This window comes from Maylandia zebra, linkage group LG14, assembly GCF_041146795.1.
Source record: "Maylandia zebra isolate NMK-2024a linkage group LG14, Mzebra_GT3a, whole genome shotgun sequence".
Lineage (NCBI taxonomy): Eukaryota > Metazoa > Chordata > Actinopteri > Cichliformes > Cichlidae > Maylandia > Maylandia zebra.
In genome coordinates this window covers 39,887,062-39,910,623 of record NC_135180.1, presented here as the reverse complement: position 1 = coordinate 39,910,623, position 23,562 = coordinate 39,887,062, and the positions used below count along the sequence as shown (strand labels likewise).

The following is a 23,562-nucleotide window of genomic DNA, read 5'->3' as shown; positions in this document are numbered from 1 at the left end:
TCTATCTGTCCATGAAGCCAGATAACACACACCAATGAGTTAAACTACAGGAATGTCTTAAAGACATAAAGACCTGGATGCCCGCTAACTTTCTGCTTCTTAATTCAGATCAAACTGAGGTTATTGTACTCGGCCCTGAAAATCTTAGAAATATGGTATCTAACCAGATTCTTCCTCTGGATGGCATTACCTTGGCCTCCAGTAACACTGTGAGGAACCTTGGAGTCATTTTGACCAGGACATGTCCTTCAACGCACATATTAAACAAATATGTAAGACTGCTTTCTTCCATTTGTGCAACATCTCTAAAGTTAGAAATATCCTGTCTCAGAGTGACGCTGAAAAACTAGTTCATGCATTTATTACTTCCAGGCTGGACGACTGTAATTCATTATTATCAGGAAGTCCTAAAAACTCCCTGAAAAGCCTTCAGCTGATCCAAAATGCTGCAGCAAGAGTCCTGACAGGGACTAGAAAGAGAGAGCAGATTTCTCCTGTTTTGGCTTCCTGTTAAATCCAGAATTGAATTCAAAATCCTGCTCCTCACATACAAGGTCTTAAATAATCAGGCCCCATCTTATCTTAATGACCTTGTAGTACCATATCAGCCTATTAGAGCACTTCGCTCTCGCTCTGCAGGCCTACTTGTGTTAGGATGCCTGGGTTGTTGACCCAGGGTTTTGAGTTTATTATATTATTTGTCATTTCTAGTCTTCGGTTTCTTTGTTAGAGTTCTGTCTTATGGTTCACGTCTCTGTTCCCTCTGTTGCAGTGCCTGTGAGTCTGTGTCTTTAAGTTCAGTCTGTGTTATGTTTCCTGTTTTACTTTGGAGGTGCATGTCTTATGTTAATGTATCTTCCCCTGTTTCGTTAGGCCTGATTTGCCCCAGCTGTGTTTCCCTCCTGTTGCCCGTTCCCTGATTGCTCCTCTGTGTATTTAAGCCCTGTGTTTCAGTTTGTCTATGTTGTGATCTACCCTTATCTTGCTGTGTGTTTTGTTTGCGTAGGTTTACCTTGGAGTCTTAGTCTTGCTGCCCTCATGCTGTGTGGATCTCACTGTGAGTTTAGTTTAGTTTAGTTTGCTTTTGTATAACTTTCCCCTGCCAGCAAATAAAGCTGAGTTCTTTGTGTTTAAACGTGCCTAATTTTGGGTTCAACTCCTGTCTGCCACACAGCGATTCATGACAGAACGATGCGACCAGAACATGGACCCTGCAGACTCTTCAGCCTTTGAGTTTAACGCTGAGATGGATCAGATGATTAAGCTTCTTGACCGCATTGCCCAGGCCAAGGATTTGAGAACAATGGCGGTTGGGCTAAGCGCAGTAGGCGCTGTCATTCGGAGCAACCCTCGGCTAAATCTGTTTTCTACGGCCACTGTGCTGGGCAGCTCCATAGCTGCCTGGAGGGAGCAAGTCAGGGCTGGCGAGCTTGCTCTCTCTATTTCCACCTCCACTTCTTTACCGCTGCCCCAGGACAACACACACTCTCCACCTGCCTCAACGCTGTCACAGACTTCGTCTCCTTCCTCCCGTCAGTCGGGACCTTGTTCGCCTGTCCGTTCACCTGCCTTTTTCCTGGCGGCTATGTGGTCGGAGGAGGAGGTGGTCTCCATTTCTCCACCGGTTCCCTCTTCCAGAAGGAAATGTCGCCCTTGCCATCGCCACTCCTCTCCCCAGTCCTCTGTTCTGCAACCTGGTCCTGCTGGAGGGTCCGAGGGGCCCATCCGGCCTTCATCTGTTGTTCCCGCTGGGGGTTCTGGAGAACCGCACCAGCCTTTGTTTGCCTTCCGAGGGGCCCGTCCAGCAACCTGCCTCCGCTGCAGAATCCGGGTTCCTTCCATATCCATCATTCGTAGATAAGGACTAGCATTATCTAGTATCCACCCTCGACACAATTATTCGAGACCACTCTCTAAGTCGACTCACGGTTCTGACTGCTTCTAAATGGCTTATCATCTCCGATGAAGTTCAGTGGCCTCGCACTCTGCTCTCGGACGATTTGTGGGGTTATTATTATAGAAGATTATTTTCCCCTAATCAGTCTTTTAATTCATCAACTCCCCCCAAGCTGCTGCTGTCACTTCTGTTCATTCAGAAATCAGCTCAGTTTTTATTGGTACCTTATCTGAAGTAATTAATAAGCTAAGCACCCCCTCTCCATCTTCTACTCAAAGACAAGCTCACGCAAGCTTTACGAGCCGTCAAGCGTTACCTGAAATCCAGTGTAGAATGGGAATATGTTTCAGTAAACAGGTAAATAAACAAAACTTCTGTCAGTGTCCAAATACATATGGACCTAACTGTATATGTCAAATCACAGCAGTATTCAAAGTGGCCTAAATGTGTATTGAAAGTGTTTTTCCATTCACTTTCTCTAAACTTTGCTAAGTGAAGCAGAGAGGAGCGGAAACAGCCCTGTACTACCATACAGCTCATTCACAAACAGGCTGCACAGAAACATGTACATAGGTTCATGTAAGCTTCTGTTCTGATCGACTTGTATAAAGATCGAAGTATCTGATAGGGCTGTTTCTGAGTGAGCACCGAGTGTGAGATATAAAACCTGGGAAAAGTTTGTTTTGGTTCTCACATAACATAACTCTGGATAAACGAACAGGCAGAAAATGTTCACCTCTGACAGAACTGTAGCATGTAAGGGTCACGGCAGGGTGGACCGGTGTGTTTGCGGAGCAGACCCAAAAGCAGACACGGTAAACAGAGAAAGCTTAGGTACAACAAAAGCAGGCTGTTTATTTGGCTGACAGGAAAAAACAAAGGCAAGACAAACTGGGACAAAACTAAACTGTGAACACTAAGACTAACTATGAAAACTATGACAGGAAAAACCCAGAGACATGCCATGACACAAAGGAAAACAGACGACCCGACCCTGAACAGAGGGAGACAGAGGACTTAAATACACAGGATGGTAATGAGGGAAGTGGAAACACCTGGGGAAAAACAGCTGACACAAATAATCATAATGCCACAGGGGAAGCAAAACTAAACACAATGAACATGGAAACAAGACTTTCAAAGTAAAACAGGAAAAATGGAGAGACATGAACTGGGAAACACAAGCTTGACACAAGAGACAGCGAGAGGGAGTGAGAGATTCATTCATTTTTCACAATAAAACAACAAATCAAAGGAACAATAAACAAGTAGTGGGTAGGAGTGTGTTTGCCATCAAATACCCAGAACAATTCAAAACAGTTACTTGATAATACGACAGAGTGCAAGCACATAAAAATGATACCAATAGATTCAAGATGAATTTTAAAACAGATGAAGAGAAGTATTTCTTACAGATTCTTAACAAGTTGATTCTTACACTCATGCGCCTTAACGGTAATATTATTAATATAATTACAGTTCCATACTTAGATTGCCATAGATTAGATATAACAGACACACAAACAAATGTGAATATTGCATCATCATTATCATCACAGTCATGGAGTTGTTTGCTGGTAAAATCCTCAGGTCTTCATTACACCTCGTATTAAAGTATACAATAGGTACATGTGTTTTAGTATCAGTTTTCAGGCCCCTCTTCTGTGGAACCAGCTTCCAGTTTGGATTCAGGAGACAGACACTATCTCTACTTTCAAGATTCGGCTTCAAACTTTCCTTTTTGCTAAAGCATATAGTTAGGGCTGGACCAGGTGACCCTGAATCCTCCCTTAGTTATGCTGCAATAGACGTAGGCTGCCGGGGGATTCCCATGATGCACTGGGTGTTTCTTCTTCGCTCACTATGTGTTAACAGACCTCTCTGCATTGAATCATATCTGTTATTAACCTCTGTCTCTCTTCCACAGCATGTCTTTATCCTGTCTTCCTTCTCTCACCCCAACCAATCGCAGCAGATGGCCCCGCCCCTCCCTGAGCCTGGTTCTGCCGGAGGTTTCTTCCTGTTAAAAGGGAGTTTTTCCTTCCCACTGTCGCATACACACACACAGACAAACAAATTGAGTTCATGCCTCAATGTGTATATTATTTTCTGTTTCTTAGCATGTGGCTAAAGTGCAACACTAAATGGATCAGCAGTGAGCTGGTGGATGTTCAGAGTTGGTGTCCACATAAATATGGACAACACATTCTACAACATCAGGAAAAAGCTGGAGCAGTGTTTCAGAAAGTCTGTATGAAGTTTGCAGGGTGTGTCTTCATGGGTGGGTCCTCTGAGGGGGGTCATTACCGTCCTCAGCCCTCTGAGACCAGAGCTGAGGTCCGCTCCGGCTGATTGGTCTCTCTGGTCAAAAGCACTCACAGATAGTTGCATCAGAGGGAGTTGGAGGAAACTGTGGCTAATGAGGAGACACCTCAGGGACAGAAATGTTTACATGCACAGGTGACCTTTAATCTACCTGTTACAGTGATGATGTAACTCTTACAGCATCAGCAGGTTTATGTCAACAGAAAAGTTCTCTCACTTTGTTCAAAGTCTTAAATTCATCTTTTGTGGAAATAACTAAAAGTCAACTCTCGGTCCAAGACGGCACTGATCCCAGCGCCACGTTAGCTTCCTGTAACATGTTTCACGTTAGTGTCAGAGAAGTGTTAGCCAGAAAAACCTAAAGCTGACGCAGCAGGCAGTGTTTGTGTTCATATATCAGATGTTTTATTCATGTGGAATCAGAGTGACTCTTCAAAGTTCTTGTAGCCATGGAGACCGTGGTTTCTGCTGGTCACTGAGTAATTCGGTGTGACAGCAGCTTGCTGCACAATGCTTTCAGGCCACACCACCATCGCTTCCTTTCTTCTGGCTGTGGTCACGGTGCGTCAGCTGATGCTGCAGCGAGCATTAATGCAGTAACTTTACTGAAAGTTCAGCTTTTCACTGATAGGTGGAAGAAGATGTAAGAAAGAGTGGAGGTTCAGGTTTTCTGAGGTTAAGGCTATTAAAATGTAATATTCTGATTCATTTTAAAGATTTTCTTTTTTGGATCCAAACTTTATCCACGTTCTGTTTGACGCTGGTGCGTTTAACATTTTTTTCTTATTATGCCTTCCCTGTCCAGCACTGTAGCAATCAAAACTGTTGTCTGAAGGCCAAGAAAAATGCCCAACAGGTTTACTTTCCCAAGTGGACCTTTTCCTATACTTGATTGTCATAGTTGATTCACTCTTTATTATTTATTTTTATTTTATTATTACAATCAGAAAGAATAAACTAGAGGAGAAGAGGGACAAAGAGAAAAGACACTGAAAATCTTATTCACCACCTGCTGAGAAAAAAACACAAGCAAAAAGCAGAGTAGGGAAACTACAACAACTAGCATAAGCACAGGTAACAGCAAATAATAAATACTGAATCGTACTGAGCAGCACACAAGACTGACAATGCATGATATGTTTGGAGGCAGCAGCCAGCCAAGAGAGTGTGTGTCTGTGAATACCTTTTTGTCCACCTGTGTGTGTGAGAGCGCTTGTATCCATAAGGTTTCTCCATGTAAATGTCTAATAGTAGATCGGTAGGTGTGGGGAGTCATAGCCCTGCCCCCAGGGACATGAAGCAGGCATGGAAGAGATCCAGGCCCCAGACATCTAGAGGCCGTCCAGAGTGCGGGAGCCCACGGAGGACCACCAGAGCGCCAGCAAAGCCACCCTCCTTGAAAGAGCTGTGAACAGTTCCAGATGAGGGGTCACCCAGCAGCCACGGCGCAGAAGCCACGGGGGGCTGCTGGGTGAAATGCCCGCAGGCTCTGCCTGCAGCCAGCTGTGCCAGAGAGGACTGAGCCCCAGGCCCTGAAGGGGCCCGACCGAGTCACAGGCGCCAGGCCCCTCCAAGCAGCCACCAGGAATGAGCTGTTACATACCTGAGGGCCCAACACCGGACACCAAAAACCACCAACGCACCGACGCCTGAGGACATCAGCCACTGGCAGGGAGTGTGATGGGGGGAGATAGGCTTCCACACTTTGGAGGGCCGGAGATGTTCACAGAGAGGTGGAGTCTAAGACAAAAACATAACATATAAACACAGACAAACAGGCACACACAGACACAAACGCGCATTCCCACCCTCATGCACACATATACAAGCAAAGAAGCCAGCATCCCGGATCCAGACCAGATGGCCAACTACTCCTCCCAGCCCCCTGCCCCCGATGGCGAACAGAGAACGGAGTTATGAAGACCCCATACCTCTCTCTGCCTGTTCATATGTGGTCTTGCTGCGTGCTGCATTTAAAACAGGTGGCCTCTCCTGCACCTCAGTGACATGCCTGCACTCCAAGGTCCTGCATGCCTGGGGGGTTTGATGGAGTGGGAAGAGGGAGGCAGTTGGGGGCAGTTTAATAACACACTTTAATAAATGACAGTTTTAACCTAATTAAAAAACAAATACGTTGATTTATTGAAATAAGTAAACCAGTTAAAGAAAAACAGGAAAATGTAAGATAATAACAAAAAAAATCACATGTAGTGAATAAATCTACAGGCTAACACGTGATAAATCAAGTTTGTTTATAAATAATCTGTATTTACAACAACAACGTGGATTTTTAAAATAAAAAATGTTTTAATCATGTAAATTTCCTGCACCTGTCACAGACGTCCACATGACGATCCAGTCAAAGCTGCCCAAGATGTTGAACTTCATGTTGTGTCACGGTTGGACATCTAAAATTTGGATGCAGTTTGGACGTCGTACAGATCTCCTGAACTGGTCATGTACCGAACACGATGGTCTGCACGTTTATCCGCCGTCTAGTGTTTGGTGGGGGGAGGAACTTCTCTGTGGACGGCGCCGTCTTCAGTTCTTCTTTCTCTGCTTTTCTGCTTCTTGGACTACCTGCCTCCTTCAGGGTTTCACTCATTGCTCCACAATTCGTGGCAGCAGTTCCTAAAGTTGCTCTAGCTGATTATACCTCTGATACCTGAAAACTAAAACTTCTAACAGTCATGTTTCTGTATTGTATAATGTGCCTTTCATGGCATCAAGGAGGTTTGTAACGTATAGATCTTGTATGTTGTTATCTCCTTCGTATAAAACGTCTTATTGCCCATAAAAGAGGAAGTTCACTCAGGCCCTAAAACTTCTCCTTTTTCTGAGGTCATATTATAATTATTGACAGTGTTATGTTATAAGGCCTGTGCCAGTAAAACAGCAGGAAGCACAGATACAGGCCTTTGCCATCGGGAGGGATCGATTTCCACCCATGTAGCCTTTTTTTCTTTGTCCTTGCATGTGAAGCTGGGAGTTTTGGGGAGTCCAGTCCTGAAACTGAGCCATCACGTCGTGGGTGTATCACCCGCTCTGCTGTATAGTTGACCCACATCCTGATTCCCAGGGTGCGGCTTTAATGAGGTCCCACCTATGGAGCGTTTGTTTGTGCGGGATCCGATGACGACCTTCAGTCAACCTGCTGGATCGTACATCAGAGGATTATAGTTACACCTGGGCCTATCAGGGCCTCCTCCACTCACCTGAGCAGCTTTCTTTTTTGGCTTTAACTGACTTATTCTGATTTTGTTCTCATGTTGTGTTTTATTTAAATGATATTTCTCCTTCGTGTTGTTGGTTTGATGTTTCAGTAACAACCTGTAAAAACTGTACTTGTAACCGCACACGCTGCGGAGACCGTCGTGCACCACTGAGGAAGAGGAGGAGGAGGAGGAGGAGATGAGGGTCTGACATCATTCTGCTGATCACAAACAGCTGCAAACTGTAAGTGTGTGTGTGTGTGTGTGTGTGTGTGTGTGTGTGTGTGTGTCTGCCCTGTCATCTGACACCTGTGAGGCTGCAATGAGGTCACATTTTCAGTACAGTCAAAAACATGAAATGCAGACTAACACACACACACACACACACACGTGGGTGGGGCACCGGGTGGGCGTGGTCCAGGTGTTTTATTAGCTGCTGTGAGAGGTGAACTCAGAGAAAAGGCAGAAGGCGAGAAACACGACAAGGTGAGTTTCTTTAAAACCTTTAAACCAGGAAAAAACGAGTGACTATTTTTACTAATTTGTATAAAATGCATTTTCAAACACTAGACGACAAACACAGGACACCAAAGCATGTTTGTAACATTTCAAAACGAATTAATGACACAAAACCAGACTTAACTAAATAATATTTAACACGAAAACAGTTTATTGTACTTAAATATAGACATAATATAATTTGATAACACGGACAGATTTTAGGCAGATCGTACTGAATAAAACCCTCTTTGAACAGATTTGAAAAGACAGAAAGTTTCCAGAAGATAAAATCTTATTTTAAAAGTGACCCGAGGACTCCAGGGCACTGTTTTTTCAAATAAAAATGAAGATGTATTCTTTATTTTCGTGGCAAATGTACAAGCCCTCATCGGTGAGTTAACCAGAGTTCATGGAAGCTCCTGACCTCCGTCGCTGGCTGACCGTCCTTTAACTCCCCGATGAAATGCTCACATCCTTCCAGGAAACTCTAACACAGCTTCAGAGCCCTGCACAAACTGACATCAGCAGCAGGAGGAAGTTCAAGCATCTCCTTTTTCTCTGCAGACCATGGTGACCTTTCTTCTTCATGCCCTGCTGGCGGTGATGTTCCTTCCGGTTGTCATGTTAACAAATGGGACCCAGTCCCCTGTCCTCACCTTTGACCCAGCAGCTGTCAGTGACCAGGATGCTTATTGCCAGATGCTCCTTCAGTCCAGCGTCCCCGAGCAGCAGATCCCCTGGTTTTGTGTCTGCACTCGGTGCCAGAACACCAGAGGGCCCAAAGGAAACTGCGGAGACGAAGGGCTGCCAGGTAACCTGGATCTATATCATGACATTACAGACCACACAGAACACTTTTACATTATTTTATTTCCATCAGACCGAAAATAAATAAAGAAAAACATGATGAATATGAGAAGCTTACAGATTGTGTATCAGTCTGCACACATGCTTAAATTAACATGATTTACCTCGGCCTCTGTTGGACAGTGAATGAACTGCAGCTATTGTTGCTTTGTCGGTTAATCAGTCTGTTGCTCTCCCCGTCAGGTATTCCTGGTAGTGCTGGGGAAAGAGGCATGTCTGGGTTCAGAGGTCCTCCAGGTTTCATGGGCAGCCAAGGAGCCAAAGGTTACTGATGGGGAATGCTGTGAAGCAGGCTCAGTAGTCCCAATATTTCCATTTTTCCTTCTTTAAGAGTCTCTCTCAAGTAGAAAAAAAACTAATTTTGCAAGATGTGGCTCACTGATTGGACACTGATTCTTTTTACCAAAGCAATCTTTGTACCTGGCCAAGCATCTCATTCCTATGATTGGAAATCTAAATGGGATTTAAAAAAACATTTTATGTGAAGGAATGTCAAACTACTTTACACTGTGAGCCACAAACAGGACAATTTGAATTTCAGAATCAGAATCCCTCACGAAATTATGTTATGTTAAATTATGTTTCAGTGCTCCCGAGAAGAGAAGCTTTCCTTTGTCTCAGTTTAGAGAAGTTTAACTCCACATTTAATCTGTAATTTATGTTAATTTTCTTAATATGGGAACAATAAGTTTAATTTAAACTGTATGTGTCCGTTTTTCTACAGGACAAAGACGTGGCCATAGTAAATGACTGTTAGCACGACTGCTTGGACTTAAACTATAATAAATAAATGTTCCAGAAAGAGTTCTGATAGCTCATTCTCCACACTGTCCTGTTATTATATAAATAATAATTTCTCTAGTAGATCATGAAAAATCAGGAACTCTTCTGTCATTTAATTGTTTATCTATTACGTTGTATCACCTGAACAGCCATTATTATTATTATTATTTACTTTATTTTAATCTATTTGAACAGTTTTTCCCAAAATACCTACAGCCAATCAAAAACACCACTTCAAATTTGAATCTTTTATAGCATTTACCACGAGAGCAAAAAGAAACACAAATTCCTGGTTTAGCTCTTAAATATTCCTGCATGCTGACTGTGTTAGTCGCCCCGAAAGCTGCTGTGAGAGGCTGAAGTTAAATTATTGGATGATAGATGATCAGTTCCTGTTACGAGCAGTGGAAACTATAAAAGGTTTGAAGCTGCTCCTGTTTCTGCATCATTGACTGTCTTCTCTTTATGAACTTGTCTGAAAAATACTTCATTTAACCACTAGGGGCCGCTGTAGTAAAAAGAAATGTGTGTTATCTTCTTAGTGCCCTAAACTGCTTGGACTCTACTTGTGATTTTCTGTTTTGCTATAACTAAATGTTTACCATGGTGTGAGTCACCTGACTTCATCTGTTTTGTGTTCAAACTTTAGGACAAAAAGGCCATGATGGGGATAAGGGCGACTGGGGACCTCAGGGGCCTGCAGGACTCAGAGGACTGCAGGGCTTCAAAGGTGAGTGATGAGGCAGTCATCGGGTGCTTCACCCATCGAGCCTCAGAACACCTCCTTATCCTATTTTTCTTGGTCTGCAGGTGAAAAAGGGGAGCAAGGTTTTGTGGGTCTTCAGGGGGATCCGGGTCCTAGAGGAGATGATGGTGTCTGTCCTGATAATTGCAAGTCCATCCCTGGAACTCAGGGACCAACTGGTTTGATAGGCCCTGCAGGATCCAGAGGTCTACCTGGCACCCCGGGGATGCCGGGTCCCAAAGGTGTCATGGGTGAGATGGGAGAGTTTGGGCCCCCTGGTGTTCCTGGCTCTGTGGGTGAGAAAGGAGAGCTGGGGCCACAGGGGGAGTGCAGATGTATAGATGGAGCCAATGGACATAAAGGCGAAAAAGGAGATACAGGAGTCAAAGGTGATGTGGGACCAATGGGCACCGTGGGCCAAAGAGGGCCCCAGGGGATAAAGGGAGACATGGGGCACATAGGGATGATGGGTCCTCCAGGTCCCTGCATGCCCGCCATCCAGTCGGCCTTTGCTGCAGGCCTGACGACCAGCTTTCCCTCACCTAACACCCCCGTGGTTTTCTCCTATGTTTTCTACAATATCCAGCAGAATTACAACCCCAGCACCGGCATCTACATCGCCCCCATCAATGGCACCTATGTCTTCAGCTATCACGTCACCGTCTTTGACAAAGTCCTGAAAATCGGCCTCTTTCGTAACTTCATGCCAGTTATTAAAACCACAGAGGCCAGCCAGTTAGCGACCACCTCACAGTCAGTTGTCCTTCACCTGCTGAGGGGAGATTGGGTGTGGATTCAGGTGAAGGATATGGTAACCAACGGCATGTATGTCAGCAATGAGGCCAGCAGTGTTTTCTCTGGCTTCTTGCTGCACCCAGATTCATGTGATTTGGCTTTACTCAGATCCCCCATGCCCCTCAAGAAGGTTCCCGATGATGGATACACCTGGGGCGGCACCCCCCAACCCTGATCAAGTTCCACTCATGTTACACAAGGCAAAAATATTTCCCACCAATCAGACCGACACAAACATAGTGTAACCACAGACGACGTGCTTGAACATCAAATGCTCCGTCAGGTTTTTGCACTTTGTGAACCATCCTTTAGCAACCTTATGTTTTAGACCAATAGGGTGACTTGTGGTGTTGTGGTCTCATTAATTTTGGAGCTTTTCTGTTTTCTTTGTATTTCTAGAAATTACAGATGGTATCTGATGGTGAAGCTTCTCTCCGAGCCTCTGCTGTAATAACATCCTGTATTGTTGGCGTGTCCTCGTTTCCTCCATGGTTTCAGTAGCGCTGGAGTATTTATCTCCCCTCTTATCTCTCTGTCTTTGTCTGTAAACTGGTGTGAGCTCCAAACTCTGAGATTTACAGGCAACGAGTTACCTGATGATCCCCTGACACCGACCCAACTGGGCAGGGTCTCCCAAAACAGCTCCGCTCTGCTCCAGACAATAAAACCGAGACAACACGAATCTCTGTCGCGCCCTGATGACTCAGCCAGAGCTGTTCTCTGTTTTCCAACAGGTCATGCATCAGAAACATCAGCTCTGAAGCATCTTCACATGCAAAGATTTCTGTGAGACGCACTGCTCATTAACAGCTCAGGATCTTAAAATTCCCAGAGGAAAAAACTTGTATTTTAATATTGGAACACTTGCATTGCAGGATGATTGACTTAAAACTTGAAGATGTTAAAGTGAAAGCTAAGGGGATTTGGGAGCTCATGTTGCTGTCTTCAGATAACATTACACAGTTTCTCTCTCAGAGTTTATTGATCAGTGCTAACTGGCGTTGAGTCTTTTAAAAGAAAAGCTTGTATCGCTGTGTGTTATTAGGTCCAGGTGTTGGTGTCATCAGGTTCCTCACACAAAGCTAAGAATAAATAAACTGGGAGCTCAATATATAAAACACAGTTTATTTAATAAATACATTAATTTCAGAACATACATGTAAAAAAGCCTCCCGCATCCAAACCCAACAGGAAATCAGCCATTTTGAATTCCATTTTGGCATCTTTGCTAATAAAGTTTTCTTAATTGAACTTTTATTTAACAGGAAGTCAATTAAAATTTAAATATTTCTCTGCATATTTCTGTCCATCAAGATACATTTTAACAAACTCCTGCTTGAGTTGTAACAGATCAGTTTTCAGAAGACTATGAAGAGTCTGATGTGCCGACCTCTTCATGCTGTGATGGAGGTGTGTCATGGGAACTGTGGCAAATTTTGATATTTAGATATGAAATTTTAAGTTGCTGTGTATAATAAATTGTTCAGTTGACCCCATTGCATGCGAGTCCCAGCCTGAGCACAGCTACCCGCCAGTATTCAGTTACAGTCACAGTGCCACCTAGTGGCAACAGGGTCATTGCCATATCATCCAGTGTATGTAGCAGCCAACGAGCCCCAACCCTGCCTACAGGAAGTGCCTGAAACACATGCAGCATGCTGACGGTCACTGCAGCTGTAACGTTTCGCTGTTCTTTTCATCTCTATTCAAACAAAACAGTTTCAAGAGCTTCATTCTTGTGGTCCACATTAGAAAATAAATCATTAGCAGGTGGGGTGATTCTAGTTCACGCTGAAATAAAAATCAAATATTAGAGATGTTGTGGGTTTTGGTTTGTGATTGTCCTCTGTATGAATACTTGTGTGTTGTTAAATTTAAAAATCCTCTATTAAAATAAGAAAGAAAGGAATCTGTCATTTCATGTCTGAATGAAAACTAACTGCACATTCAACAAGAACAATGTCAGATGTCAGAGCTGGACTCCAGACGAGTCCACCCGAGCTGTCTGTTGTGTCTCTACAAAGTAAACCTCGACTAAAATTAATTCACATTCACGAAGAAACAGTGTCTGAAGGCTGAGCACATGTTAAGCATGTGTGATGCTTCAGCTGGCTGCCTGCCCCAGTAAGAAAGTTGCTTGTATTTTTCCACCAACAACACGTTGGTTCAGGCTTCATTCATTTCTGTTCAACATCGACTGCCAGGGTTGGCATTGTTGGCTGCACAGCAGTGTTTAATTTTCAACAGATTATGTTCGTCTGTGATGATGCGACTCTGACACAGTGACAATCAGTGATGGGAATAACAGCGTTACTAGTAATCTAACCAATTTCTATTTCTATCATTACAACCCCGTTACCGTTACTAACAAGAAAATGCGGTCGCGTTACTATTTTTCAACAAACAGGCGGTTGAAGCTGTCTTCAGCTTACCGCAGGTTATATTAGTTGCACGGAAGTAGCTGTAAGTAATCTGGGCGCTACAGCGGCAATCACTTTCTGGCTGACAATCACTTTTTGGCACAACACCTGGAGCTCAGGGGGCAAAACAATCGCACCAGTGCTGCTGTTTGACTGAGGAAGAATAAAGTAGCCGTGGTAAGGCAAGGCAAATTTATTTGTACAGCACAATTCAACAACAAGGTGATTCAAAGTGCTTTACAGAGACATTAGAAACAAAAACAATTAAAAAGCATGATTTAAAATTGATTAAAACAAGCAAACAAACAAACAAACTAATTAACAAATAAACAAACAAACAAACAAACAAAACAGTATATAAAATCAAAACAGATAAAATCAGAACAGTAGATAAAATCAGTAGTTAATGTAAGTTTTGAAATTTAAGCTTAAAAGTGTGGATTTGGGGGGGCGCTAGCGAGCCGGCAATGGAGTAGGACGTGTTTCTGAAGGCTCCCGCTGACCGAATTTCAGAAATAGTTTTTTTTTTTCAACCTACGAAGCCTCATTTTATAACACAGGGGAAGCTAACAGTTTTATACACGGTATTAAAGCTTCATTCGAGACAAAATGGCATCTAACCTAAGGAAATACAAGTACACCGGAGGAACAGCGGCTAGGCCCGGCACATCCTCGGGCAAGGATACCAATGGTAGCCCAAGGGCGGCGCCCGGCTCAGCGACCATTGAGGAACGGGCTCAGCGGAGCGATAGGCGCCTTGTGGACACTGATGCCCTGAAATTGGAGCTTCTTCAATCCATCAAAGACGATATCAGCGTGGCATTAAAAGAAGAACTCAGGAATGCACTGAAAGAAGATTTTGATAACATTAGGGCTGACGTGCAAGAAGTGAGAAATGAGATTGCTAACAATATGGCGGCAGCGCGCGCTGAAATGGATGGAGTTAAGGCCACGGTGAAAGAAGTGGAGGACGGGCTGTCAATGTGGAGCGATGAGGTGGTCACCTTGCAATCTACAGTGAAGACTTTGAGGAAGGAGCTATCTGACCTGAAGGATAAATGCGATGACATGGAAGGCAGGATGCGGAGATCTAATATCCGTATCATAGGGGTCCCGGAGGGCCCGGATTCGAGCTCCACCACGGCCGTATCCGCGCTACTCCGTGAAGCACTGGGTATGGAAAAAGATGTTATTGTCGACCGCTCACACAGGAGTCTGGCCCCGAGAAGGCCGGGTGGTAACCCGCGGGCCATCATAGCCAAGCTTCATTACTACCAGGATTGTGTGGAGATCCTACGCCGTGCCAGGAAGAATTTCTTTGTTTCCGATGTCATTGCTGTGTATCCTGGTGGTGTGGATCAGTGAATTGATGTCTTGTTCACTCTTGGCATACAACAGGGTTCAGGTGATGCAACTTGTGGGCTGTCCTCTTCCTTAGAGACAGGGTAAGGTGTTCCTTCATTTGAGAGGGAATCAGAGTACTTGTCCACATTTAATGAAGCCAGTTGTGGTGGTTGCTAGTAATCTTATACTGATTCCTTCCTGGAATCTGCAAGAATAAACTCTAAATACTTAATTTTTACTATAAAAGTTTTTGGGCCCCAGTTGAACAGTTGGCTGCCCAGAATTTAACAATACTGTTTTTCTATTATTGGGCATGTTCATGAGGGGAGGGCGTGGCGTCAGCAGATTTCTCTCTCCACCTGTCCGTCCTTTTGTCAGGTGTAGAAGAGCAGCTTCCCGTGTGGATCACAGACACCTTCACACTGCTCTGTGAAGCTGATGTTTGTTGTCCCTCTTACAGGATGACTGCTGCTGTCATTTGACTTGCTCTTGTTGATGAGGAATCTGTGCTGATGACCTGGAGTTGTTTTTCTCACTCACTCTCACTCTCAGGTTGACTGTTTCACAGTTAAGGGTGTAACAGAGTCTGCCTCAGTGAGAGCAGACTGACAGAGCCTCAGACGGTTTCTGCTGTTTATTAAATGAGTTGCTGAGTCCAGCTTCATTGCACAGATGTAAAGTGCTTCTTTTCCTCATGCTGCAAGCTTATGATGTTTAAAGAAACTCATCTGTTTACTGTTGATTGTCTTAATTAATGACTTTTTATGTTGAGAGGTAAAGACAGAAATGCTGTGTGCAGTTTTAATTGCTGATTCCCTGTTTTGCAACCCGACAGTTGAAATAGAAAGAACTTTGTATATAAATTACTCATAGGATTAAAAGTAGTTTTTTTCCCTTTGAAATCACAGCAATTAAATAAGTTTTTTCTGCAGATGTTAAAATGATAATTGTGTATTCCACCTCAGCTGGATCTTTTTGTTTGTTTGTTTGATTAGAAAAAGAAAACATTAAAAACTGAGATTAGGTCCTCATGTGCTTTAAGTTTCTATGCCTGATGGTAAGGTGGCACCTGAGATCATGTCTTCTCTTTGTCGAGCCTTTTTTCTTTATGTAAGAGCTTCTTTAAGCGTCTAAAGCAGATCTGAATGAAAATGTCAGAAAACATGAAGAACGGAGGTTAAATGTTGATCTCTTTTATGTCACTGTGGTTCACTTTTGTACAGGATGAGCTCCTCAATGTGAACTCTGTTTAGTCTTTCTGAAGTGAGACAAGTACAAGTTCCCATCCTTCACTGTGCGATTCATTGAGTTTTGTTTTCCTTGCCTCCCTTAAGATTGAATTTATGTTTTTCTATGGTTACTCTGTTTAAAGAATAGTTTTGAACTGAATACAGACTCGGTGCAGCTTGTGTTTAAACTCTGACATGATGAAGAGTTGATGATCCTTTAGCAGCTCGTTGCAGGATGGAGAATAACTTTGAAATTGTGTTTGTGCTTCAGGGTCTGAACGACTCGCTGACAAACCGTCAGATCTACTTTGCCTTCGCTCTGATGTCGTACCTCTTCACCGTGTCTGTAAACCTGACCCTCATCATCACCATCAGCCTGGATAAAACGCTCCACGAGCCGATCTACATCTTCTTGTGCAGCCTTTGTTTTAATGAGATCTGTGGAGCTTCGAGTTTCTACCCAAAGCTGCTTCATGACCTTCTGACCAACTCTTATGTCATCACGTACACGGCCTGTTTGGGGCAGATGTTTGTCACTTATAGTTATATTTTCTCTGAGTGTACCAGTCTCACTGTCATGGCGTATGACCGCTACATCGCCATCTGCAAACCACTGCAGTACCGGATGCTGATGACAGCTCAGAAGGTAGCCCAGCTTCTGATGCTCACCTGGTGCTTCTCAGTTTTTGAAACGGCCGTGGGCACCGTCCTGACCGCCAGGCTGCCGCTCTGCGGACGCCACATCCCCAAGATATTCTGCACTAACTGGGAGGTGGTCAAACTGTCATGCTCTGACTCGACCCTCAACAATATCTATGCGTTCATGTTGATATTTTCACACCTGTCACAGACTGCACTAATCATGGTGTCGTACGTCCACCTGATACGAGCTGCCATCAGATCTCAAGCCGACCGCAGGAAATTCATGCAGACGTGTCTGCCACACCTCATTACACTGCTGGTCTTCACCACCTCACTGATGTTTGATACCATGTACTCTCGTTACAGCGGCGGCAGTACAATGAAGGCCCTGCAGAATGCATTAGCTGCTCAGTTCCTGGTGGTCCCACCCCTCGTCAATCCCATCATCTATGGCTTGAACCTGCAGCAGATCAGGTCCAGGATGGTCCACAGGTTCACCCACCGGACTGGGACATTCAGGAAAAACTAAGCCATGTTAATGAAATCAAACATGAAGAAAACATAGGAAGATGAAGTTATTTTCTAATCTTCTGTTCAAGTCAACCAAAATATGTGGATAGAATTCAGTTAAAACTAATAAAGTCCAATCCTAAAATGTCACTTTTGGTTCTTAGTACTTTAAGTTAAAGTTTATGTTTCATTGTTTTAGTGTCCTGTGCTCGAAGGGTCAAAGAATGATCACTCTGTTCCTTTCATTTGTTTAAAGGAATCTGTGTAAAGATTGGTTAGATTCTAGTAAATGCTAAAACTCCTTGTTACTTCCCACCTTTAAACCGTTGTACTCACACCGGCTGCAATGAAACTGGATGAAAAAATGTTATGAAATCCACATGAAAAGCACCATCCCAGCCACGTTGGGCACCCTGCAGCACACACACTTTTAGTGTCACTGCTGCCCTTCATACTGCCGTCACTAGAGGGCAGCGACACTTATGTATGAACGCTGCTCATCAACTTCTCTTCAGTATCCAGTACTGTGATACCACACAGACTAACTCTGGATACTGTAGCTCCTATGAAAACCTCAAATCAGAAGTACCTGACTCCGTGGTATAATTCTCAGACACGTAGCCTAAAGCAGACGACTCGTAAGCTGGAGAGTCACAAATTTAGAGGATCATCATTTAGCCTGGAGAAATAGTTTGCTGCTTTATAAGAAAGCCCTCCGCAAAGCCAGAACATCTTACTATTCATCACTGATTGAAGAAAATAAGAACAACCCCAGGTTTCTCTTCAGCTCTGTAGCCAGGCTGACAAACAGTCAGAGCTCTGTTGAGCCAACCATCCCTTTAACATTAACTAGTAATGACTTCATGAACTTCTTCACTAATAACATTTTTATCATTAGAGAAAAAATTACCAGTAATCATCCCACAGATGTAATATTATCTACAGCTACTCTTAGTACCATTGATGTTAAGTTAGACTCTTTTTCTCCAATTGATCTTTCTGAGTTAGCTTCAATAATTACTTCCTCCAAACCATCAACGTGTCTTTTAGACCCCATTCCTACAAAACTGCTCAAAGAAGTCCTGCCATTAATTAATGCTTCGATCTTAAATATGATCAACCTATCTCTAATGATCGGCTATATATATAAAGTGGAACCCTGACTTACGAACACCCCATTTAACAAAAAATTCATGTCCAAAAGTCTCCTTCTATTTCAGTCACATAGTTATAAGTGCACTCACTGGAAATATCTGCCGATAAGTTCCACTTTGTTCTTACTGTTTGCTGCGGTGATGACCTCACATGCTTTTATGACGGTCCTGCCGTATCACGAGTCCTGGGAGCACTAGGCATGTTTTTCTCCATGGTCGTGTCCAAATTCATGGGCTGCTTCCTCCTGAGGCCGCATTTGTAGACCGATTACGTCACAGCGACGCGCCGAAGGCTGTCCAAATTCGTAGACTCCTCCGAATGCAGCCGACAAATGCGTCCTCATTTTCCCCGAATTTGAAGGATGGGTCGGGTGTGTCCTTCGTGGCCCACCATATCCCAGAATTCATAGCGCGGCCCAGCCAAACTCCAGTTTCCAACGATGGCGGCCGCTACTAAGTTTTAAAATTACTCTTACTAATCTTTCTGGGTCACAAAATAAACTTTTAACATATTTTCAGGCGAGAAAGTAGCTGTGTAAACATCAAATATCTGCTTGGTTTATCAAGATATCGCATATTTGCAAAAGTGCTTCGACATTTTCGGAGACGTCTGTTACCCACCAGCTCGATAGCTAGCCGGGAGCTCGAGGGTCACTGGAGCCGCCGAGAACGGCACAACTCCCGGCACATCATGTTCAGATCATCGCGGACTTTCACTACTCAGGTTAAACGTGATGTATAACTCACTTAGACAACCTAAAAATGTTATTGTTGGGCTTTTTTCAGTGTTTTATTTGTTCGTGAGTAAATCGGTTTGGCTGAGATTAAAGTTATTAGATTCGATAAAATAAAACTTTATTAATCCCCCGGGTGGGTTCTTCCTTGGTGTTTACACAGCTGAATAAAAGTCAAACAGAAAACTGATTGAACAGAAGTGTGAGACGGTCGAGAATTTACTCCAGTGTCCTGTTATATTTTAGATAGCAAGGAGCAGACGGCTGAGTTTATTAAACTCCACCCAGACAGCGGTGACGCAAATCAGAAGGCTGGACCGTCCAATTTCCCCAGCCGTTTACTTCCGGCCTACCCGACCTTCTGAGGACCCGGCCCACGTTGACCGCGAAGGCCGGGTCCTCAAGAGGATGCAGCCCATGAATTTGGACACGACCCATGAGTGCGGGGGAATAGCGATCTCCAGCCGTGTGCGTTCCTGCACAAATGTGAGACAAAATCCCTCCAGTTCTACGAATCCATTTCTACTTATAGCACGGGTTGTACTTTGACAATAATTACAGGGGGTTTATGCTAGGAGATTTGTCGAGATTGGTAGAGGCATGTGACTTACCACGGTAGCCTTTGTTGCGGGTTGGATCTGTGCACCGCAGTTGGGTTATTTAGCCACTAGAGGGCACTGAAGACCATGTAATTGTCAACTTTTCCTAACTTTGGGGCATTAGGTCCTTTCTGTTGCCTCACATATGCAGGTATTCTTGTTTCCTGCCTGTTCAAATGGGATTGTGGGACTTTCTTGTGTCAGAGCCTTCACCTCTGAGCATTATTTGTGTTACAGTTCATTATATTGGTGTGATGTTGGGAAGTGATGATTGTTATATTTACATGTGATAATTGTGTAGAGGTGTAGATACTGTAGGTTCAGTGAATGCTTAAATTGTACTGATTAGAATATACTGGACATTCAAGAGATTCAGTGCATTGTGTTTGTCAGGTCTGGACGCTGATCAGCGGTTTCTATCTTTCTCTCTCACTTCCATTCTCTTTCTGTTGGTGGGACAGATTCATGCCCTCGGCCCACGCCCTCAGAGAAAGGAGACACCTGAGCCTAATCAAGGTTATGAGCATTTAAGCCAGGAGGTGACTGCTGTTCTTCGCTGGATCATTGTCTGCCACGCGTTAGTGAAAGTCAAGCCACAGCAAGTTCAGTTAAGTGTTTCTTTGTACTTTGTATTTAACCACATCTCGCTGTCTACAGACTTCCTGGATTCTTCCCCGTGTGATTCTCGAGTGGCGAGTGTTGGAGTGAGATCCTGCTGTGTGTGGATTGTTTGGAGAACGCGTGCCTTCCCCTTGGATTTCCCTGGAGCCCCGTCCCTCACTCTGTTGTACAAAGCACTCCCCTGCACCTTTTTGTATATACACTTGGTGGACTTGTAAATACAACTCTCTCGTGTGAATCTGATCCTGGAGTCCTGCAAGTGAGTCCTCTACATACAACCGTAACAATAACGATCCAGCCAGCATGGACTCAGCGGACTCAACCCCAGAAGCAATCTTGGAACGCCACGAATAAATGCTGCGGCACATTAACCAGCAACTGGCTACGCTCACCAAATACCTTTGGTGAGCCCATCCACTCCTCCTCTGTCTGCTTCTCCACATTTACCGGCTTCCGAACCTCCGGCGCCTGCACCAGCTATCTCCTCCGCGGACCGATCATTACCCGCGGCAGAGTCTTTCTCGGGTGAGTTTCACAGGTGTGCGGGATTTTTGACCCAGGTGACAATGGAATCCAGACAGTTACGGAGGACCTATGAAACTGATGGAGCCAAAATTGCCTGTTCAGCTGCTACGTGGGCAGGCATTAAACTGGGTGCAAGCCGTTTTAAGAACTTACCCTGAGATCACGTACCAAGACTTCCTTGTTAAATTTAAAAGTGTTTTTGAAAAAGGCACCAGGGCGGAGACAGCCGCTCACCGATTGTTGAACATAAAGCAGGGGAAGTCGAGTATGGCGGAGTACTCGGTCGAGTTTTGGACGTTGGCTGAAGAAACCGGGTGGGGGCAGTCGGCACTGATGATTACCCTGTTGAATAATGTTTGCGATGAACTGAAAAATGAACTAATGATGAGGGATGTACTTAAGACTCTCTCTGATGTGATTACACTGTGTGAAGGTAGACGAGCGCCTACGAGCACATCAGGGAACTGGAAACTACATTACCCAGAGGCCTCTGGGACGCACGGAGATGGCTCCTGTTCACGGTCTCCTCCACGGCTCATGATTGCAGCAAAATTAACTGTGCAACTCAAGACTCATTCTCTTAGGGCTCTGATTGACTCTGGGGCAGAACAGAACTTTATTGACGCCTTGCTGGTGCTTAAGTTAAATTTTAGCATGGAGCCTCTGCCGCATTCACTTCAAGTTACAGAGCTTAGTGGTTAGCGTCTCCCAGACATCACTCATATCACAGAACCTGTTTCCCTGACTCTCTCTGGTAAGAACTCTGAAGCCATACAGTTGTATGTGTTCAAAGCTCCTCTCACGCCGCTAGTCTTTGGTTATCCCTGGCTACATCAACATAACCCTGTGATTGACTGGAAGAAGGAGAGTATCCTGAGGTGGGGAGAAGAATGTCACATGTCCTGCTTAAAGGCCGCCACACCTTCCGTGGACCCGCTAACCAATTTCCCGTTCTCCGAGCCGCCAGACCTCTCCTCCGTACCGCCTATTTACCATGACCTTAAGCAAGTGTGTAAGGATAGGGCACGTTCGCTTCCCCCTCACCGGCCATATGATTGCAGGATTGACCTTCTACCGGCCGCACCACTCACGACCAGTCACTTATCCAGCCTGTCTCAGCCTGAGCGTGAGAGCATGGACAAGTACATCAACGAGTCACATACAGCAGCTCCGCGTTCGAGCTTCTCCAGGGGGTCACCATCTTCATTAAGTTGCACCTGTGCAACGCCCACCATCTGGTAAGAATAAGAGAAGGGGACGAGTGGAAAACAGCCTTTAACACTCACCTCAGCCATTTTGAATATCTTGTTATGCCGTTTGGTCTCACCAATGCTCCAGCTGTTTTTCAGGCCCTTGTGAACGACGTGCTCTGAGACTTCATCAACCTCTTTGTCTACCTGGATGACATCCTCATCTTCTCCCGCTCTGTCACCGAACACCACCGCCATGTCAGGCAAGTTCTTCAACCCCTCTTGAGAACCATCTCTTCGTAAAAGGGGAGAAGTGTGAGTTCCATGTCACTACTGTTTCCTTCCTGGGCTACGTCATCGAACAAGGTAATCTCAAAGCTGACCCTGTTCAAGCAGTTGTTAACTGGCTGACCCCGTCTAACCGTAAGCAACTTCAAAGTTTTCTGGGATTTGCAAACTTCTACCAACGTTTCATCTGCGACTACAGTAAACTTGCCTTGCCACTGAATCGTCTCATTTTACCCAAGGTTCCTTTCTGCTGGGATGAACCGACTCAACAGGCCTTCACTCACCTGAAAGAACGCTTTGCCTGGGCACCCATCCTCGTCCAACACAACCTCAGCCAACAGTTCATCGTGTAGGTGGACGCCTCAGATGCGGGAGTGGGGCGGTGCTCTCCCAGCAACAAGGCGGTAAGCTTCATCCATGTACTTACTTGTCTCACTGCCTCTCCCCCGCAGAGAGAAACTATGACGTGGGAGATCGAGAACTACTGGCCATCAAGCTCGCCCTGGAAGAGTGGCATCACTGGCTGGAGGGCGCTGCCCAGCTATTTGTGACGTGGACTGACAACAAGAACTTGGAGTACATTCGGTCGGCTAAACAACTCAACGCCAGGCAAGCCAGGTGGGCCCTGTTCTTTACCAGATTTACCAGGTTCCAGTAATGTCAAGCCCAACGCTCTCTCATGCCAATTCACCGCCTCCGAAGACACAGCTCAGGACTCCCCCATTCTTCCTCCCACGTGTGTTATTGGGGCCGTGACCTGGGAGATCGAGTTGGCGATTAGAGAGGCTCAACAGACTGAACCAGATCTCGGAACGGGCCCTCCAGGGCTACTCTTCATCCCCTCGTCAGTAAGGTCACGAGTGCTACATTGGGCTCACACTGCCAAGTTCACCTGTCACCCTGGGGTCCACCCTCCCGGATGGCCGAACTTCTCACCCTATCTCTAAGGGAGAGGCCAGCCACCCTTCGGAGGAAGCTCATTTCTGCCGCTTGTATCCGCGATCTCGTTCTTTCGGTCACTACCCACAGCTCGTGGCCATAGGTGAGGGTAGGGACGTAGATCGACCGGTAAATTGAGAGCTTCGCTTTTACACTCAGCTCCCTCTTCACCACGACGGACCGGTGCAGCGTCCGCATTACTGCAGCTGCAGCCCCAATCCGTCTGTCGATCTCCGGCTCCC

The 23,562-nt window shown here is 44.9% G+C and overlaps 2 protein-coding genes and 1 long non-coding RNA gene across 4 annotated transcripts; all 3 read left to right on the top strand.

Annotated features, from left to right (window-relative positions):
- The first annotated feature begins 7,903 nt into the window (after nt 1–7,903).
- LOC101470010 (uncharacterized) lies at nt 7,904–13,019 on the top strand. Its single transcript, XM_004572589.3, has 5 exons — nt 7,904–7,920; nt 8,500–8,746; nt 8,986–9,066; nt 10,235–10,315; nt 10,396–13,019. Exons 2-5 carry the CDS (start codon nt 8,503–8,505, stop codon nt 11,298–11,300), a joined length of 1,311 nt encoding a protein of 436 aa, XP_004572646.3. The 5' UTR covers nt 7,904–7,920; nt 8,500–8,502; the 3' UTR covers nt 11,301–13,019.
- A 588-nt stretch (nt 13,020–13,607) lies between these two features.
- Nucleotides 13,608–17,413, top strand: LOC143412514 (olfactory receptor 6N1-like). 2 transcript variants are annotated; one of them, XM_076873530.1, is made up of 2 exons: nt 13,608–13,722; nt 16,390–17,413. In XM_076873530.1, exon 2 carries the CDS (start codon nt 16,441–16,443, stop codon nt 17,287–17,289), a length of 849 nt encoding a protein of 282 aa, XP_076729645.1. In that variant the 5' UTR covers nt 13,608–13,722; nt 16,390–16,440; the 3' UTR covers nt 17,290–17,413. The 2 variants fall into 2 exon arrangements, with proteins under 2 accessions (XP_076729645.1, XP_076729644.1); XM_076873529.1 differs by lacking the exon at nt 13,608–13,722 and having other exon boundaries at nt 16,348–17,413.
- Nucleotides 17,414–20,007: 2,594 nt separating this feature from the next.
- LOC143421977 (uncharacterized) lies at nt 20,008–22,994 on the top strand. The gene is made up of 4 exons (XR_013101575.1): nt 20,008–20,334; nt 20,415–22,141; nt 22,253–22,730; nt 22,834–22,994. It is a non-coding gene; the product is annotated as an uncharacterized LOC143421977 (long non-coding RNA).
- The last annotated feature ends 568 nt before the right edge of the window (nt 22,995–23,562 follow it).